The 21464-nt window shown below is 38.5% G+C and overlaps 1 protein-coding gene across 2 annotated transcripts in view; it reads left to right on the plus strand.

Moving 5' to 3' along the window:
• Positions 1–1083: 1083 nt before the first annotated feature.
• LOC136836316 (protein jagged-1b-like) overlaps positions 1084–21464 on the plus strand; it is a 387965-nt gene continuing 367584 nt past the window's right edge. For both annotated transcript variants that reach the window (XM_067100442.1, XM_067100443.1), the window contains exons 1-2: positions 1084–1906; positions 17195–17560. In XM_067100442.1, coding sequence (XP_066956543.1) covers positions 1820–1906; positions 17195–17560 — 453 coding nt within the window. In that variant the 5' untranslated portion in view covers positions 1084–1819. The remainder of the gene's footprint in view (positions 1907–17194; positions 17561–21464) is intronic.

Raw genomic sequence — 21464 nt, forward strand, 5'->3', positions numbered from 1 at the left:
AAAACAACTGGGGCTAAAGGGCTGCAAGTTGGTAAGTTGATCATCCACCCTCCAGTCATCATACCAAATTGCAGCCCTCTAGCCTCAGTAATTTTATTTTATTTAAGGTTAAAGTTAGCCATAATCATTCTAGCCATCATCCTGGTAACGATTTAGGATATGCCACCATCGGGCCGTAGTTAAAATTTCATGAGCCGCGGCTCACACAGCATTATGCCGAGATCACCGAAAGATAGATCTATTTTCAGTGACCTTGATTATACACTGTAGCGGCTGTACAGAAAACTCGATTTCGCCGAAGAACCATAGGCGCATCTTTTATTTGTATTTTAATACTTCTGAAAATGTTTCTCCCAAGCTACGTTAACTTTAGCTAAATAAGTTTTGCTATGCTTTCGTGCGTGTATTTCATAAAAACCTACGGAGCTGCTATCAGTCTTCATTAATTTTTACGAAAATAATCCCCTCCGCCTCGCTACTCACACGCACACATGTACGCAAACACACACACACACAGACGTACACACAGGGAGAGAATCATTCTAATCTCATGCAGGGCTAACTGGCCATCCGTCCATTTCGATCGAGAATAACGCCATGACCCATGTGTCGTTAATCTCTGCCACCGATAAAAGAAAGAGGCCGTTTTGGCCATCACCATATTTTCCTCATCAAATTATATATACACACGTTTCTGCGTAACCCCCCTCCCTCCCTCCGACACTGCCCTGCTTCTGTAACCCCTCCCCCTTGTCTCTACTCTTTGGTAGCAGTTTAATCACGACCATGTTAGAAAGTGAGGTAACGTAGAAAGTGTGTGGGTGTGGTGAATGGGCAAAGGCAGATCTGAATGTACGTGCGTGTGTACGCGAAGTGGGCGTGGTTACGGGTGTTAGGAGTTGGGTATAAGGTGGGCGGGTTTTAGGCTCCTGATTCCGCTGCTGTATGTACACCGATTTCTCAGGGAGGGACGGGTGGAGGTGGGCGGGAGGGGAAGACGGTCGGGGGATGCGAGTAAGTCGGTTCATACGTGCGTGTTCTACCTCATCCCCGGGTGGGGGGGGGAGAAGAGGGGCTCCACGAGCGAGACACTTCTCAGTCGATTCTTGGCCGGTGTGCCGATGACATCCATACGGAGCTGCGCTGAATCCACGCGCCAAGAGCCACACTGAGTGTGAGAGGGAGAGACAGCCTCGTGCACTGGGATATTTCGCTTTTTCGGTGTTCTGTTTTGCCTCGAGTCAAGTGGTTCTTTCCGAGGTCGACGCTTTTCGAGTGGAACTCCAGCAGGGGATTTTTTTTGTATTTATTTTTGACAGCAAAACAATTTTAATAAGTGTTCGTATTGAAAACAGTGATTTGAGAAAATATGGTCTGAAAAAAAAAGTGTGTTGTTTTGTAATCATCGACCTGATTCAGAGAGTCCCCTAGATATTTCGAAACCCAACTGTGCCTTTATATTTTGAATTGCTACTAAACCTGTGTAAAGTAAAAAAAAAAAATTTTGCCAATTGCCCACGTTGATCGATTTTACCGGCATTGCACGCTTTGGTCAAAATGACAACATTCAAGTGACGTCACGCCATAAAACCCCCTAATTTAAAGATAGGCTGACGGTGGGGGGGGACTTGTCAACCTACAGTAATAAGAATCCATAATTTACTGTATCTGCCCCCTTGAAAGAGAGAGAGAGAGTTAAACCAGTGAACGGATTGTGTGATTTAGACTCATCATCGTCTGGCGGTAGTTGATGATGATGGTGAGATAACATGCAGTGATTGTTAAAAGTGAGTTTGTGTGCATTTATTAATAGTGAGCCATGGCGTCCATAGCCCCTGGTGGATGTGTCCGGGGGCGACGTGCGAACCTCGCCCTCTTCCTCTTTGCACTGTCTGCCTTACTGCAGGTGAGTGAGTCGATCTCGTCTTCTGCTGCTGCTGCTGTTAATGCACCTCCTCCTCTTCCTTCTCCTCCTGCTTCTGTTGCTGCTCCTGCAGCGTTTGTTACGTAACTAGGGAGATAAACGTACACACTTCTATAGTGATATTTTGTATGTGTGCATGTGATACGAGTCATTCACACACACACACACACACACACACACACACATATATATATATATATATATATATACATACATAAAAAATTTTATGGTACATATATAATTATAGATCTGAGGCTATGTGCAATAGTATATATATATATATATATATATATATATATATATATATATATATATATATATAAATATATATATACACACATACATACATACATAAATACATATGTGTGTGTTTGGTTTTGCTTTAAAAATTTAGGCCATACTCAAAATTTTTTATGCGCAACGTGTGTATATGTTTCCAATTAGTAGGACTAAAATAACAACTTTTCCATTTTATTAGTTAGTTTTAAAGCTAGTGGTACTGCTATTGATATTAGGTAGTCTGGAACGTAATGGGCAGATCGACACGTGAATTATAAGAATTGTGAGAAGGTGTGTGTCTGTCTGTCTGTAGCTTACATGTCTGTGCATTTTTGTCACTTACATACGTGTGGCTTTTTGTATTCAACAATATTAGGCCTCAAATTTAGTTTACTGTCGAATTCACTATATGTTCGAAATGAATTACACCCTTAGGGAATTATAATTGATAATGGCTTCTGCCTTGGACAGGATTCGAACTTGGGCCTTTGGTGTAGCAACGACGTTAAACATTCCACTTGGACCACTGTACTGAGTGTGTATAATGGATCTGTATGTGTACATACAACTAAGATCAGAATATAATTACCTATTCCCCCCATTCTTCGTAGTATCTAAATGACGAATTGTCATGGATACTTGGCCCATTCATAAGTTTTCATCCCATCCAAATATCATTCATGTCCTCTTCATTCAGACGCATGGCGTCCGTATTTGGAACAGAGACTAACACAGTATCACCTTTAATTGCATGCGGTCATTAATGAAAACAGTGTGCTTGTTGATTTCGCCGTGCTTTCGATAGTTTGTTTTTGTGTGTACATTTCAAATAGGGTCGAACACGTTCTTTCGGCGATAGTGATTTGATTCAAGGGTACTGTAAGATTTTGTAATTAATATTGAAAAACTATTAAGTTTTGCATAAATCACATTAGTTGCGTCGTTTCCTGTCTTTAAGATATTGACTTTCATTTCTGCGGAAGCTTAGTAGCCGAGCCAATGGCCACTGTGGTAATGACAACTCTTTAAAGGCTACCTTTCAATATCAGTATTTTGAAACTATTCTATTTCTGCTTTTCGCACGTAATGCTTGGGATAATAACACTATCAACAGTGTTATTACTTCACAAGACATCGCAGTAATCGTAGTCTGAATTAAAAGTACCCCTCTAAATAGCTCCATATAGGTCTTAAACTGTCATTCTAGCTTTTAAATCGCACTCGGAAGGTTCTGTTTGTTTATTGCTCAGATCGATAACAGAGGGCTTCTTAATGCTCTTTCTAATCCGTTTAATGTTATTGGGAGTTTATGGCGAATGCTGTTCTTCGGTATATGAAATCACATTATTCTGAGTAGTATAATGTTTATGATAGAGCACCACATTTTTTTTCCTGTTTCGATAACTGATATTGTGTCCTGGGTAGAATTCTGCGGTCAGGTGTTCTTAGTTGAAGAGATGTTATGAAAATCCTCCCAAGAGTGTACGGATTATTATTATTATTATTATTATTATTATTATTCAAAATGGTCCAAGATTTACATGGAAGACGCCTGAAAGGCGAGAAAAGATAGTAACAAATGAAGAACAGCAGAGATAACAAAGTTAATTTATACATAAGTAGCAATACCAATTAGGAAACGTACTCTTGTGCAATTTGAAATTATTTCAAACTGCACAGGACTGCGTTTCCTAATTGGTATTGCTACTTATGTATAAATTAAGTTTGTTATCTCTTCTGTTCTTCATTTATTACTGTCTTTTCTCGCCTTTTAGACTTCTTCCATGTAAATCTTGGACCGTTTTGAATAATAATAATAATAATAATAATAATAATAATAATATGTACATTCAGTTATTCAAGTTATATTTTCCGTTATTGATTTATCAGAGGATCTTGAGAATACGGCTAACGTCTTCCCGCGACAAACTTGAAGAATCCTTTAGTAATCTTGTGGAAGCAGCAATGGTGTCTTATAGACTAGTATCAAGTCAAACAGTAGTGCATATAAGATAGCGCGTGTGCATGCACTTCGCTTGCATATGGACCAGTCTTTTTCGCTCTCTTAATTTCATTGTAAGAAATTCCTATATTTAATAATCGGCAAGCAAGCAAATAGTCATGCATTTAAGCGAGGGTGTACGAATGCATTACTTATGCACAACTGGACCGGACTCTCTCTCTCTCTCTCTCTCTCTCTCTCTCTCTCTCTCTCTCTCTCTCTCTCTCTCTCTCTGTCGTCACACTTGCACGAACAGGTGTGCATTATTTACGCACTGCCTTGGATTCTCTCACAAGGTTGAAATACAAGTAATGAAAACGGAGTCTCCCCTGGCGGCGCGTTTTGTGTTTCATCTGCATGGTGGACAGTAGGTCATTTAAAGTCTCTTCGATGACGTTAAAGATAGCAAGAAGAAAGAAAAAAAAAGAAGCAGAGACAAGGAAAGAGAGAAAAAGAGAAGAAGTCGCAGGTGGGGCTAAATATTCAGTGTGTTGTCTCTTGCCTGAGTTCGTGTGTCCCTTGGCATATCAATCAATAAGACCAACTTCCTACCGATCCCATGGAACCTCTCCCCTTCCCTTCCTCCTTTCCTTTGCTTCCATCTCCTTTCCCCCCTTCCCCTCCCTTCCTCCTCCTCCTCCTCCTAGCCTTCCCACCCCCTCCACCCCCATCCCAGAAATATCATCCGTGCATAAGGTATGAAGAGCCGATTCTTTCTTTGGATTTTCAGGTGTCAAATAACTGACTGAGAGAGTCTGGCGGAGATGGGAGAGAGAAGCTTTACTTCGTTATTATTTTATTCCGCGTCGATGAAGTCTTATGGGGAAGGAGCTGTGATCCATCCATCCATCCATCCATAGGCATCTCTCATCTTTTGCCCGAGATGTTTCTTTTTCCATGTACTTGATTATTTTCAGCCTTAGGCCTAAGCTTGTGGGTTTCCCGTCGAAGATGATGTAATTTTCGTGTTAGCTGCTGCATTGCACCAGAGAGTTTTGCTTCGTTTGTTTGTTGAAGGGTTCGATGAGGCTTTGTGTGAATCTGTCTGCTGGTCTGACTCGTTTTTTATTGTTGCTACTGCTGTTATTACTGCTGATACAACCGTGGTTATTGGCTATTATTGCACCAATGAAAAGTGGATTACTGTAAAGGAACATGTATTCGCGTTGATTTAAATCAATATTTGTGGATGTTCATTTTTCCGTTTATCAATTTATCCGTTTTTATTCGTTGTTCTCTTTGTTCTGTGTTTGTTTTTCCACAAACATCGGCATTCCATTCTACGGTAATTACAAGAGATGCTTTTTCTTCATTTGGTCTTTCAGCCTTTGTTTAAAGCTTTCGAGTGAATCAAACGGGAAGGATGTTGGTTATTGAAGAAGAGACTCGTTGATAATATATTCAAATGAATTCCAAGAGTGAGAAACCGATCATGAATGTAATAATTATGTGCGTATGATGTCTGAGGCGCATTCTCTCTCTCTCATTCTCACACCCGCGCGCGCGCGTTTACAGTTACAATAATTGTCATTTGTGTACTATGCGTTTGTTTATTATCATCATCATTAAATTCCACTTCAAATTTGATTACAGTACAATAAAAGTTGTCATTTGAACATGTATAGGCAAACTATGCTTTTGTATATTTTATTATCATCATCCTTATTATTCCATCTCAGATTTGATTACAAATTTGATTACAGTACAATTATAATTTCAAAGTCATATACATGAACATGTATAGGCACACAAATAATGCAACTGAATTTTGTACATTTTCAGTGTAAATTATAATGTAAATATTATATAATTGTCATTTGTGTAGCTTATTTCATCTCAAGTTTTTACAGTTACAATAATAATTGTCATTTAGGCACACAAATAATGTACTATGTACATTTTCGTTTATTAAATATCATACTATACGTTTTGATTCCATCTCAAATTTGAGTACAATACAATTATAAGTTCAAAGTCATATACATGAACATGTATAGGCACATAAATAAGGCAACTGAGTTTTGTACATTTTCAATGTAAATAATTATATAAGGACTTATACTGAGCTCGGATGTCTAATATAAATCGCTTCCTTGATAATTCATGATTACTGTGGATTAGATTTCTTTCGAGTGGATCTTGATAATTTCAGTAGCTTAGGGGGTCACATATCACAAGCCATGTCAAGGTTGGGCTATAAGTGTGGTAAATGTTAGGAGGTTTTTCTATTTTCAGGGGAAGGCAGTTTTTATAGATATCATTGATCCGTAATGATCAATATCATCGTTATTAACCTGGTTTGTTGTTTTGGGTGCCTCATGTCTGCCCTTGTTTGGACGGCCAGGGTCATGGTATTCTTTTGAAAATATAGTTCATCATTTTCTTTTGAAATTATAGTTTATCACTTTCTTTTGAGTGTATATATAGTTCATCGTTTTCTTTTGAAATTATAGTGCATGACTGTCTTTTGAAAGTATAGTTCATCACTTTCTTTTGAAAGTATAGTTCATCATTATCTTTTGAAAATATATTTTATTATCTTTTGAGATTGTATTAAATTTTGTTTAAAGTGCCGTAAGATTTCACACCTCTTAACCTCTAAGGGCAACTTAATTTATAGTGTTCGTACCGTTATCAATTATGTATATTTCCGTTTATTTCATAATTATGATGCGGAAAAGGACCGTAGACGAAAATATAAAAATTTTCTTATATACATTTTTAACTGTTCTCTCAGGACCCGTAGGGAGATAGTGCTATCAGTGCACCTCACGCGGTGCACTGTAGGCATTACCTAAGGTTCTTTGCAGCGTCCGTTCGGCCCCTGCCTACAACCCCTTTCATTCCTTTTACTGTACTTCCGTTAATACTCTCCTTCTTCCATCTTACTTTCCACCCTCTCCTAACAATTTTTTCGTAGTGTAGCTTTGAGGTTTTCCTCCTCTTACACCTTTCCAACCTCCTTTACTCTCACGTTTCCTTTCAGCGCTGAATGACCTCATAGGTCCCAGCGCTTGGCCTTTGGCTTAAATCTTATATTCTTATCCTGTTCACGCAGGAAGGCATTCCTGTTGGTTGCGAAAATTCTAGAGGTCCACACAAGGCGCCCCACAACCTTTCACACTTTACAACATTACGTGCAGCCCGAGGGCAGGAGCCTTCTCCGGTATAAGGCCGGCTTGATAAGAACCAGCCTAGCACTAGGAGTGTTATTTTTGCAATTTGAGCTAAATATTTCTCTTCGAGTTGCTTACTTGTTCCCATTCTGGTAAAGATCCCGACACAGATTAAACGGCCGACTATTTACAGGTTTAGTTTATAGTTTTATATATATACTGTATATATACTATATATATATATATATAAATTTATATAATACATTTTTATACTTTATACATATATATATATATATGTATATATATATATATATATATATATATATATATATATATATATATATATATATATATATATATATATTAGTGTGTTTTTTTGGCACGTAGGCGCGTCGTCTAAATGGCCACCACCACCCACACTACTTATGGATATTGGTGAGAAATGGCGGGCTAAATAAAGCCCCCGTTTTATCTGCATCTCCTTGAAGATGCCGCCCTCCATCTCAGGGATGCTGTGAAGTTTTTATCTTATCTCCGTCGTCGATGATAAGCCGAAAAGCTTTTGGGGTCGTCTTTCCACGCAATGAACATGGGGACCTCCTCCGCTCTTTCGGCTAATTATAATATTCGAGGTGTTGGCAGAATTATAGACTTCTTATTGGTAGTATTCGTATCCTCAACCTGAGTCTTGGACATTCAGGTAGCGGATCTCTTATCTATTTAGTCTATTTCAGGCGTTGGCAAACTTGGTAATGTTCCGGCATGCCTAACGCTCTTTTATGGCAGCAGGGTTGAGGTCCTTTCGTAAAGGCTTACATTTACTGGAATTCAAATTTTAGTGAAAATTGGAAGTTACCGTACCATTGCCATCGGTATTGGTACCATTTTCCGTTGCCCGTGTTTAGTAGATGTATGAAAGATTTTATTTCTTGAGAGGCTGGATGTACTCGTCAGTTATTAACTTCCCTAATATATTCCACCAAGCGCTGAGTGTTATTAAAAATTAAACATGAAATCGATACAGGAAGTATACGAGACAATAGGTTAACATATAAGAATGTTTCAATCGATTGTGACCAACCTTGCATGATGACTCGAGTTACCATTTAACACTTTTTCTTTATCGATTCGTCGGAATATTTCATTCATTTTCTTTGATCGCATGGTATTCGGTAGAAGTCATTCACGTGGAGTATTGATGATTCCTCCGAGACAAAAACAGCTTTTGGAATTCTGACGTAATGTAATGGCCAGGGTTATTCCAGAAGAATCCGAAGGTCTGTGTCATTGAAGGTAATAACAACTCGGTCGATATGAAAGTCAATTTGTCTGTCGGTGGGTCTAATTTGCTTCCTGTTGGAGGGTTGTGGGTGGCTTAGGTCAGCTTCATTTTGTTTTGTTGGGGATCTAGTTGTAGACGATTGTTATGTTTAATGGTAGTCTTGTTATGTATGTTTTCCTTGTTGCTCTGAATATACATACATACATATATATATATATATATATATATATATTATGTACATATATATGTTATATATATATCATAATATATATATATATATGTATATATATTTATTTATATACATACATACATACATACATACATACATACATACATACATACATACATACATTTAACAACACCAAAAGGTTTGTTGTACTGATGTGTTCTTTTGATATATTGAATGCGAAAAAGCTTTGAACTGGGTGATTGTTCTGTTATCTTACCTTTGCCTTTGCAGTGGATTAAACTTTAGTGCGCAATGTCTAAGATATGGAGGTGTATCCTCTCTCTTTCTTTCTCTCTCTCTCACATACACATTTGATCGATCGCCCGACGTTCACTCTCGTGCTTGCTTTGAATTCAGCCGGCGCTATTACAGGTATTTTTATCTTTTGATGGGCATTGTTTCCTCTCTCTCTCTCTCTCTCTCTCTCTCTCTCTCTCTCTCTCTCTCTCTCTCTCTCTCTCTCTCTCTCTCTCTCTCTCTCTCTCTCAGCTGTAGTTTAGGACTGTGTGCTTCTGGCTTGCATGACCCTGCTGTTTGCCTCTATATTTGAGTGACATTTCCTTTTATGATGATTAGGCTTTATTGAATTGAAACACGTGTACCCTAGGATATATCAGCTTCTTGTTAGGGAGAATTCATCAGTAAAACCTCTCACAAACACATTAGACACATATATTTATAAGCACTGGTTTATTCTCACATATAATAGTGTTTATCAGTTTTCTCACTGTTATTGTAAACATTCTTCGGATGGCTGTTAACTTCGGATGCCCCAAACGTTTTTTTACCTTTATAAAAAGCCTTGCTTAATTAGAAAAGGTGATTTGGATAATAATAATATATATATATATATATATATATATATATATATATATATATATATATATATATATATATATATATACTATATATATATATATTGAGCAAATGGATATATGCCCATTCCTGGTTGTAGTTTTATATCTTGTGTTAGCAATTCTCAGCAAACGCATGAAATTTCTCCCTCCGTGTTTAAATGCTGAGGACACGCTATATTCTCCGTTCTCTCCATTTAACGTCAGTCAAATTATTTTTTCACTCAAATAAATCACCGGGAAGAACTGCGAGGACAATTTCCTTCCGCTATGAGGTCAACTTGTTTTTTTGTCCAGGGTAGTGCTTAGTCAGAATCTCCACGAACTCATTGCATGTCTCAGAATTCATGGCAGCCTAATGATATTTTAACTACCAACAGACTGAGCACTATTTTTATCTCCTGCTGCCATATATGGTTGTTTTATACCCCGCCTGTTTCCTTAATGATGTCACGCGATGGGCTCTCTTGCGTTATGTTTACATCACATTGTATACAAGAGAAATACCTGGACATCACGCTTATGCTATGTCTTTAAAAGAGGGAGGTTTCTTATTAGTTTTCTTTTTCTTTTTTTTCTTCTATTCCTCAGTTGGTGAAAGGTCTGTGGTGATTTAGTTATTTCTTACTGTTCAGTCTTTTTGTTTCTGTGCCCTTTGTTCTTTTCCCAAGTTTTCTGGATGTTATGGGTAAACTTAAGGTGGAAAACGTATATTATCTTCCTGTAGTGTAGTATACGCCTGGATGCCTGCAGACGTATCATTCGTGTCTTTCCCGTTATTCCCTATATCGTTATGAGAAACAATACACATTACTTTCCGTTTCTGGATCTCAGATAGCAACACTTTCGGGATCAGAGATTACTGACATATTACCATTTTTGTTCTTTCATCTTTTACCTCTACGCTGAAGTGAGATGTAAACCTCGATATAAAATCATAATTAGCTCCAGGATGAGTGCCAAGTATTTCGTTTGATTATTCTGAGTTTAATTACACTGTTGAACTGCTTTTCAGTTTTTCCTCAGATACGTATACAGGATTCTTGTTATTTTTTGTTTTTACCGTAGAGGATTTCATGATAATTTTCGATAATGGATGCATAGATTTTGTATGCGGGTTTGAAGTATACGTCGCTAACTTGTGTCTGTTCATTTAGACTGAAACTGGTTTAGAAGTTTAGAAGCACGATGTTGATGTGTGCGTATATATATATATATATATATATATATATATATATATATATATATATATATATTCTTATTCTTTTAACGTGCTTTTTCCCCATTTGTATGGGGTAAGCACGATTCCCTCTTTAGAAGGACTTTGATTTGGCTTTGGGGTAGACTTTTGTAGCCTCGATCGGCTGCCCTGCCTGTCATCGCTTATATATATATATATATATATATATATATATATATATATATATATATATATATATATATATATATATATACACACACAATTATATATAAACAAAGATGCTCACATACTTCTTTGATTTCTGTATGCCCGTGTGTTTACAATGGCGCATCATACATACTGTGTGTTTGCTTTGTGGCCGCTGAAGGAATGCTGTTCGGGCAATTAAGCGCGATTGTATTCGCTGATTGTTTTTTACGGGGGTAATTAAGGATGCTGTTATCTCTCTTAAGTATCATACTTATCGTCCGCTATCGCCTTATCTGTCACAAGTACAGATGTGGCGTGTAACTTCGGATGGGGATACAAGACACTTAGTGCGATACAGAGCCACCATGAAAATGGTCCTGGATTTTATGTAATCGTGATTCTTTCTTGATTTGTTAATCACCTGTAGATGCTTTGTTTTCGCCGCTCGTTATTGCTGTTTTTATCATTGTCACAATTCTAAATGTGGCCGCTAATCAGTTACAGATTGTTTCTTTAATTGGTTGTAACTGATTATTTTATTGATCAGCAACATCGTTTGGCGTTTCGTCATTGTGACGTTTGTTGTTGGGTGTCGCTTTTGCTATTAGTCTGCCTAGGCCTAGGCTATATTATCCCCTCAAGCCCATTTTTCATATTCGTTTCCTGGATCAGTAATGAGTAATTTTTAATAATTTTTGTTTTTCGTATGACTATCTATAATTATACGTGAATATTTAACGTAATTATTTCCATACTTGTTTTTACAGCGAAGCATCATTTTTATTATAAACTGTCCAAGTGACATTAAAAGAAGCTACAATATGGCGTGGGATTGCTTACATATATTTGCGGAAATTGTGTATGTCGTACGAGAAGGATCCTATTATTTTTTTTTTTTTAGTTGTTGGTTTTCTTACTGCCTGATGCATTTAAAATACAATCTCCAATCTAAACCGTTCATTTACATAAATAAACAACGGAATTTATATAAGATTTTATGTCTCCACTTATATGTGGATCAACGCACATGACAGAAATTGAATCTGATATATTCATACATCTAATATGTGGATTTGAGAAAGTTTGTGTGTGTGTGTGTTTGTATGTGTGTATGCCCATTTACTTCTCCCAAATGGTTGCGCCCAGAAGGTTTCTTTCTAATACACCCACTTGCTTTTATTACGAGGAATTTGTTGGTAGATGTTACACTCTGCAAATTTACCTTACCAGAATTTTAATTGAATGATTTTCCAATTACTTACAAGACATCAGACCCCAAAAAAAAGTAAATGTGACCAATTTCTTTGTTTATGTTTGCGAAAGAATTTTTAAATGGAAAGCTTGACCTATAGTTTTGTTTAGGGTGTTTCTGGGAGGGAGGGAGGGGGGAGATGGGTTTGCTTTTTCGTTGTGGGCTGAAAAATTGATCGATTTCCGTTCATTTTAAATAATATAAAAGACAATAAAAATTGAAAGATTTGATATGATCAAAGTTCTTTTTAAAATGATAAACAATTTTCCACTGAATACTCGGTCCTCATTTGATGTGCACGAATTAGCTGGATGACATTAATATAAGTACAGTATTTTAGATATACAATTCTCATCGATCTCGTCTCTGTAGCCCAGTGCATAAGACACCGGACTGCCGTAAGTGCAGTGAAAAACCACTTAATTTGTGACGAGAAATTTTAAGTGTTACATTAAGCCGAATAACATGACTTTACTAAAGACAATTCATTGCTATTTATAACCTACTTTTCAGCAAGGGCAACAACAGGCATTCTGCTAGTTATTGTTACGCTGGTGTGGGAACTCATGCCTTCTCTCTCTCTCTCTCTCTCTCTCTCTCTCTCTCTCTCTCTCTCTCTCTCTCTGAGGTGAATCATGTAGTTGTCCTATATCTCTTTTCTCAAAGGTGAATCATGTGGCTGTCCTCTCTCTCTCTCTCTCTCTCTCTCTCTCTCTCTCTCTCTCTCTCTCTCTCTCTCTCTCTCTCTCTGAGGGTGAATCATGTAGTTGTCCTATATCTCTTTCTCTGAGGTGAATCATGTAGTTGTCCTCTCTCTCTCTCTCTCTCTCTCTCTCTCTCTCTCTCTCTCTCTCTCTCTCTCTCTCTCTCTCTGAGGTGAATCATGTAGTTGTCCTATATCTCTTTCTCTGAGGTGAATCATGTAGTTGTCCTCTCTCTCTCTCTCTCTCTCTCTCTCTCTCTCTCTCTCTCTCTCTCTCTCTCAGGTGAATCAGCTAGTTGTCCTGTTTCTCTCTCTTACTCATTAAGTTTTGCCCTTTTTCTCTATTAATTCTCCGTGTCTGTCTGTGTGTATGTGCGTGCGTGGGTGTTTTGAACATGGCTGCTTTGCAGCCGGCCGCCCGCTTTATCCTTCCACGCTTCTCTCTCTCTCTCTCTCTCTCTCTCTCTCTCTCTCTCTCTCACCCGTCTGCATGGCATCACACCCACCCACCCACACGTCCACCCAGCTCCTACTCAACCCGACACTGCAAGCTGTGCTGAGGTGTGAGCTAAGATATAAGTATCCGTCTCTCTCTCTCTCTCTCTCTCTCTCTCTCTCTCTCTCTCTCTCTCTCTCTCTCTCTCTGAGGATGCTGAGAGAGAGAGAGAGAGAGAGAGAGAGAGAGAGAGAGAGAGAGAAAGAATATCTCGAGCTTTGATTCCCACGGGTTGCCCAACCCCGCCTACCGTCTGCCGTCCGACCCAGCCCCAGTGGAGCTTCCCGAATCGCTCATTACTTTTCTTCATTGGTTTTGTTTTCCGTTTATTTAAGCTTTGACTCCTTTGTTTTTTCCTGAATTTAATTCTCTCTTATTAATTAGTAAATGCAGTGTTTGTGTATGCCTTCTGTGGGGTAAGCAGATGCTTTTGAATGAATGTAATCTAGCAAGTATGTAGTTTTTATACACGTACGTACGTAAATGCGTACATATGTTAGCACTTGAGTGCTCCCCAGATTTCTTCAGCGTTGACCTTATAATTGGTGTGTAGATAAATGGGTCTGGTTAGTGATGCAGCCTGTGTGCATACACGCATACATTGATACAGTGTGCACGTTTGCGTTTATTAGCTGAGAGTTGTTGTATGACGCACAATTGCATACTTAGAATTACTGATGCAGTTTGTATGTAATTATATATATATATATATATATATATATATATATATATATATATATATATATATTCATTGGCTTGACGGTTGTAGTGTGTATAGGCATATGCATACACACTTACGTATGTGTGTGTGTATATTATGCTTACACATGTACATACGTATGTGTAAATACGCACATCCGCGTTGCCCTATCATGGTTTTGAGACAGGCGAGCCAGGCATGACTGAATTGAGCATTCGATGTCATGCATTCGAGTCTCGGGGGGGCCCCACCACCTCCTCCTCCTCCGCTGGGCTGGTGGACGGGGCGGGGGTTAGGGAGAGGAAGGGGTATTTGTGGTAGGGTCGTGGGTGTAGGGGGGAAGAGTCCCTGCGCTCTGGGCAGCCGGAGTAGCAGCAGCGGCAGCAGCGGCTGTATCCCCCAGGCCACGTCGTGGCTACCTCCGAACGGGTACGCGGGCATCGAATATGTAATTGGATATATTGTATTCCCAAATTCTTTGAGATTTTTGTACCGCGTCGGTTCTGCTGCTGCTGCCGCCGCCGAGTCGAGCGAAGCTGATGGCTGATGAAGAAGAGCTGTTTGTCGAGGGGGGGACTTGTTGTTTGTATTGCAATTGTGTGACGGCCATTGTTCGGAAGGCTTCTTTCGAGGGATCGAGACTGAGTACGAAGTCATTTTTCGACGCACGATATAATTGAGGGGAGTGTGAATGTAAAGTAATATTCAGTTTGCAAAAGGCTTGAGAGTGAGAGGGAGAGAGAGAGTGGGGGGGGTGTCAAGTCTAGCAGGTAAAAAAAGGTTGAAAAGAACTGAGAGAGAGAGAGAGAGAGAGAGAGAGAGAGAGAGAGAGAGAGAGAGAGAGAGAGAATGTGTCAAGTCCAGCAGGTAAAAAAGTTGAAAAGAATTGAGAATCGAGTTAGAGAAAGAGATTTGTGCGGGAGAGGATTGGCAGGGGAAGGGGGAAGCGCTTGAAAGTTATTTGTGTTGGTTATTTAAAGTTACTTTCCTTAAAATCTTAGCCTATTTAAACTTGATTCGATCTCTTTACGGATTAAATTGGTGTAAATTAAAATAAAAAAAGGTTAGTTTCTTACCCATAAACATCGGTTAAAGTAAACCACCCATTATTTGTTCATTGGTATCGTATTGGTTTTGTACCTGTTAAATTTTTAAAACATTTGGTTCCCATTGTTCAAGTGTATCGCAGTTTAATCCCGCCTCTTAAATATTATGAAGTTAATGAAAATGCGAATTTACAATCAGCGGCTGTAATAATTCGCTACTATTATCTAAAGTCGACCCTTGCTTTTTAGATGGCGATTAGTATCAGCCACTGTAATCGCTAGTTACTGCTACTAAACACTGCAATCCCTCCGCTGGATTTAATGGAATCCCAGAAAAAGACATTCATTGCGCATTGTTTAGTCACCCTCCTTGTGGGTCAGGGCCCCATAATTCATAGAAAATGGAGCGGTCCCGTTCATTTAGTATTGAATTGTCATCAGTTCTTACATTGCGTTGCGCCTCCCGGTATTCAGCGCTGTTAGGGCCCATGACACATGTTGTCATTAGATTTGAATTACAGTGGTACTGAATAACGGTAAGAGCTTGTTTCTGTTACTGCTCTCCGTTGGCCTGGGAAGCAACATCAAACTTTTAATATATTTTTGATTGAGTTTTTTTTTTTGGTTACAATAATGGCCCAAGTATTTTGCAGCCTGGGTCTTATTTATACATACACACACACACACACACACACACATATATATATATATATATATATATATACACACATAAATGAATGTCTCTTACTGTAAATACTTCACACTACACACACACACACACACACACACACACACACACACACACACACATATATATATATATATATATATATATATATATATATATATATATATATATATATATATATATATATAATCTCGAAACGAAGGAAAAGGGGACCGTTATTTACAATTAGTTTTATTATGCCCACGTTTCGACAATTGCTATCGCCTCATTTTCAAACTGCAATGATTAAAACACTTAAAAGTCACATTAACACATCGATATATACATATAAATTATAAGACAAATAAAAACAGGGGGAATAGGCACAGGACCTACCTAAACCAGTAGTAACAAGACTAAAACAAAAGTTTTCTCAGAACCAGGAAAAGCAAGATAGGACGAGAAGAAGCAAAACATAAACAATAGGTTAAGCGATAAACAATTGTACAGAGGTTGTTTGACTATTTAGTGTTGGGACCGTCTTCCTTTATGATGATAGATTCTAGTATATTGAGGTCATTTTCACTTTGGGCTTGTCCTGTTATAGAAAAATCTTTATGATTAATATCACTTTTGTTGTAATTATGAATAAGACAAGAAATATATATATATATATATATATATATATATATATATATATATATGTATATATATATATATATATATATATATCTATATATATATATATATATATATATATACATATATATACAATGTGTGTGTGTGTGTTTGTGTTTATTCTGTACGTGTGTGGAGAGTGAAGAAAGCATATATATCAGTTGCTTCGTACATGCTTGCGTTGCGAGGAATTAAAGAAGAATTATCTTCATATTTAATCAAAGATCCATTTTGTCGTGATTATGATCTTAGTTTCTTCGTTGTCTTCCATCTTTTCACTTTTGTCTGGCGAAGAAAATGCATTGATTGGTTCTGGTTGAAGTGTAGTAAAGTGTTTACGTATTTGGTTAAACAACAGGCAAATAATATTGTGCACAGCTGAAAACGCTATTTTCTCTCTGCCAAAACTATACTAGCTTAATGTAAATAATTAAAGTTCAATGTTCTCTTTATTTTATTTAGAGATACAATATGTAAAATAGGAAAGTTGATTTTTTTTTATTTTGTTTAGAATGTTGAAACATTTCAAAAATATTTTCTCTTTGATGTAACCTGTATTCCACTTGTGTATTGCAGATAGCGGCAGGTTCGGGTCGATTCGAACTCGAGGTGGTGGAGGTCCAGAACTCACGATCCGAGACGAGGTCGGGCGGCTGTTGCGGCAAAGCCCCCAGGCCGAACGACGGGTCCGCGTGCCCGACGCAGTGCCGCACGGTGGTGGCACTGTGCCTGAAGGAGTACCAGAGCGTGGCTCAAGACGGCGACAAGGGCGTCATGCCCCCGGCTCCCTTGGAAGGCAGCAGCAGTAGTCGCAGCGCCAGCGGGATGGTTGGCTGCACCTACGGGGAGGACACGTCCAAGGTCCTCGGGCCCTCCTCCTTCACCCTCTCGCAGCCTCCGCCTTCTGCGCACATCCATCTGCCCTTCACTTTCTCATGGACGGTGAGTAGCTAATGGTCCTGCCTCCATATTTGAATGCTTGGTGGGCGTTCGCGCGCGTTCATACATACACATTGTATATGTGTAGGTATATATATATATATATATATATATATATATATATATATATATATATATATATATATATATATATATGTATATATATATATATGTGTATATATATATATATATATATATATATATATATATATATATATATATATTTGTATTTACACACATATATGTGCGTGTGTTTTTTTATATTTATAAGCATGCTGTTGATAGGAGTTTGTTCATAGAGTTAACTGTTCATGTAATTCTCTCCAGTCTAGTTTTGCACTTTGTAATGTTGACCATTTCATAGGTGTTCGTTAACTTTTTTTACCCTTTTCTTTAATGGTGCTTTCGCGTGTTACTTCGGAGTATTAATCAATGAAATCGTCCATTTGTCTGCTGTGAAATATTTTGGCATTACTTATTTACTCTTGGCTTCTGGGACATGAATATTACCCATTTCCGCTCACATTGAAGCCCAGGAAGCTGGTAAAGTAAAGGAATAAGAATTATGTTGAAAAGTGATTACTTTATCATTCCGTTCCCGAAAGAATGATAATGGACTTGGTATATTTACACTCCAGAAAAAAGTTAATTTCTTTTCTTAGACATCGTATAGTTTGAGTTTATGTCGTAAAGCCTTCCTGTTCTTTAAGCTTTCAGGTTTTATTAAAAATATTGCTACTGTTGAGGCGGTTTTGTTACGAGATTTGAAAATATTTACGATGAAAATAGTAATCTGCAATACATTCTTGAATGTCCCCAGAAAAATGGCCACAAATCACCAGATTTGGAAATTCTTTAATTACTCTTGATTTGATAAATTAGGAGATCGATAAACTAGGAAGTTATTTTTTGACTTTTGTCATCGTATGCAGGTACCGTAATCAACAACGCAGAAGTGGTGTGTTATAGATTACGTTATATGGACACTGTTCGTTTCTAGTTTGTTTTTTATATATGATTTTCTCAAGGATTGATTTTTTGCTACATGAGTCATTAAAAGCAGTTCTCTTAAATGTCCGTGTCTCTCCTTTACACACACACACACACACACACACACACACACACACATTTCCAATTGTCTTGAAAGCAAACTCATGCAGAAAAATATGGTCCTCAGGCGCTATGTCTTGGAAGAGTATCGCCTATCATTAGAAAAAATCTCTCTCTCTCTCTCTCTCTCTCTCTCTCTCTCTCTCTCTCTCTCTCTCTCTCGTTAGCTCATTATCTACGGATCTGTGACCCTGTGTTGGAGCAAGAGGAAGGAGAAGAAAAAAGAAAACTGAGATTCCATGTAAACTATTTCCCTTTTTCAAAGACGAGACGCTGGAAGAATCTTAAGTGTGGTAGCGACGTGAGAGAGAGAGAGCGAAGTTGAGAAAGAGAGAGAGATCGCTTGACATTACTGTTATTAGAAACGTAAAATAGTGATCTAGTATTATTATTGTTATATTATACTAGATGCTGAGCATGTATTATTATTATACATGATATTGAAGTTTAATAACAGTAAATTGTAATATTGCGGTAACATGATAGTGATGATTTATGTGAATTAGAAAATAAACGTTCAAGATAAACAGAACACAAAACACATCTCAAAACCATCTTCTCATGACAAATGTTTCATTTCAATAGTGAGTCCAGTTTCACCATCATCATTATTATTATTATTATTATTATTATTATTATTATTATTATTATTATTATTATTATCTCGCTGTCGAACTTGCTTTCCAAGTGGTATCGTCCGGCAGATTCCAGGACTATTTTTTTGAAAATCCAGGTGATTGTTCCATGATTGTTTGAAGGCTGGAAGGCCTAACAGGTAGAGAAGATCTTCCCGACATATGGAGCACTTGTTAGTGGGGGGGGGGATAGTTGATGAACTGCCACTTCGCTTTCCGATTTAATCGCGGCAAGAAGGCGCGCGCGCGCTCACACGCGTACCAATAGGCCGAGGAGATCTTCCATGATCTTTTCCAGGATCTCCCGGGTGACGACGACGATGATGGAGGCTTCTGATAATCAGCGGTGTTGCCGCACCGTACCCTCTTTCCAGAAGACGACCTCCTCCTCCTCCTCTCCTTTCTCCGTCGTTTTTAATGAGTCTCGGCTGCCGGTCCATCTTTTGAGCCTTGTCTCCCAGAACGACCACCATTTCCTTCTGCCAATTAGTGCATAGCTTAACATTTTGGTGCGTAATTCCGTTTCTCGCGGCCTCAGAAGAAGATGCGATGGCCCTCTCGAGGTGTTGATGTCTCTCTCTCTCTCTCTCTCTCTCTCTCTCTCATGCGAGAGTCCCATAAAAAATCTCTCGCGCTGTCATGTAGATTTCAAATGCGACGACCCCTAAAAGTCATAATCCTCTCTCTCTCTCTCTCTCTCTCTCTCTCTCTCTCTCTCTCTCTCTCTCTCTCTCTCTCTCTCTCTTGACAGTCCTCTAAAATCGCGTGCTCTAATGTAGATTCGAATGCGACGTCCCAAAAAGTCATAATCCCCCTCCCCCTCTCTCTCTCTCTCTCTCTCTTATACGATAGTCCCTAAAAAAATCGCGCATGCTTTCATGTAGATTCAGATGCGACGTCTCTCTCTCTCTCTCTCTCTCTTACGACAGTCCTCTAAAAAATCGCGCGTGCTCTAATGTAGATTCGAATGCGACGTCCCCAAAAGTATATAATCCCCCTCCCCTCTCTCTCTCTCATACGACAGTCCCTAAAAAATCGCGCATGCTTTCATGTAGATTCAGATGCGACGCCTCTCTCTCTCTCTCCTCTCTCTCTCTCTCTCTCTCTCTCTCTCTCTCTCTCATACGACAGTCCCCTAAAAAATCGCGCATGCTTTCATGTAGATTCGAATGCGACAACCTCTCCTCTCTCTCTCTCTCTCTCTCTCTCTCTCTCTCTCTCTCTCTCTCTCTCTCTCTCTCTCTCATATCAAAGTTATAGTCGGTCATTTTGACGATGAAGGACAACTGATTAGCGGGCGGGCCTTCTTTTTTTGTTTTTATCGCATCTAGACAAGAAAGAAGGAAAGGTAGGAGGTACAGCTGAGGGTATGGGCTCATATGGAACTATGGGAGCTTCGTAGTCTTAGAGATCATCGGCATCATCGTAATTGGCCCCAGAAGCTTTTAACTTGGAATTCTCTACGGTCGGAGGTGACACGGTTTACCAATTTACGCGTCCGTACCTGTGGATGCTGGCTGGGCAGTTCTTACTGGGCCACGTTTGTTTTAGACAGATATGGTTATTATTATGTGTTTGTAATGTACAAGACGTTATTATTATTGCTGGTATTTCTGTTGTGATCTAGAAGACGTTATTAATATTGCTGGTATTTCTGTTGTAAAATAGAAGACTGTTAATATTGCTGGTATTTATGTTGCTGTAGTTATATTTGCCTCTCGCAGAAGAGTATTACTTTTTGGATTTCGTATGGAATTAGCTCATTATTTTCCCATGCATTTGTACGAGAATGCACAATGAGAGAGAGAGAGAGAGAGAGAGAAAGAAAAGAAAGAAAAGAAGAGAAAGAGAAAAGAAGAAGAAAAGAAAAAGAAAGAAAAACATGTGTGAAGTTTGCATATTCGTTCATTCAATTTTTAGGTCAAACGTAAAACATTTTTAGAAATGAAATAGCCTTTTGTTTGATCCTATGGGTAGCACTGACGAGACATTTTAAACATTTTCATGAGGAGGTAAAAAGTGCAAAGAACGCAACACCTGCGTCGTTTAGATCTTGGGAAAAGTATTCTTCGTTCTCACTCCCCAATTAACAGTAGCCCAGATAGGTAACTTTACCTGCTGATGACTCTTACCTGTCCCATCTCTCGCCATACCTTCTTACG

The sequence above is a fragment of the Macrobrachium rosenbergii genome, chromosome 56, assembly GCF_040412425.1.
Source record: "Macrobrachium rosenbergii isolate ZJJX-2024 chromosome 56, ASM4041242v1, whole genome shotgun sequence".
Lineage (NCBI taxonomy): Eukaryota > Metazoa > Arthropoda > Malacostraca > Decapoda > Palaemonidae > Macrobrachium > Macrobrachium rosenbergii.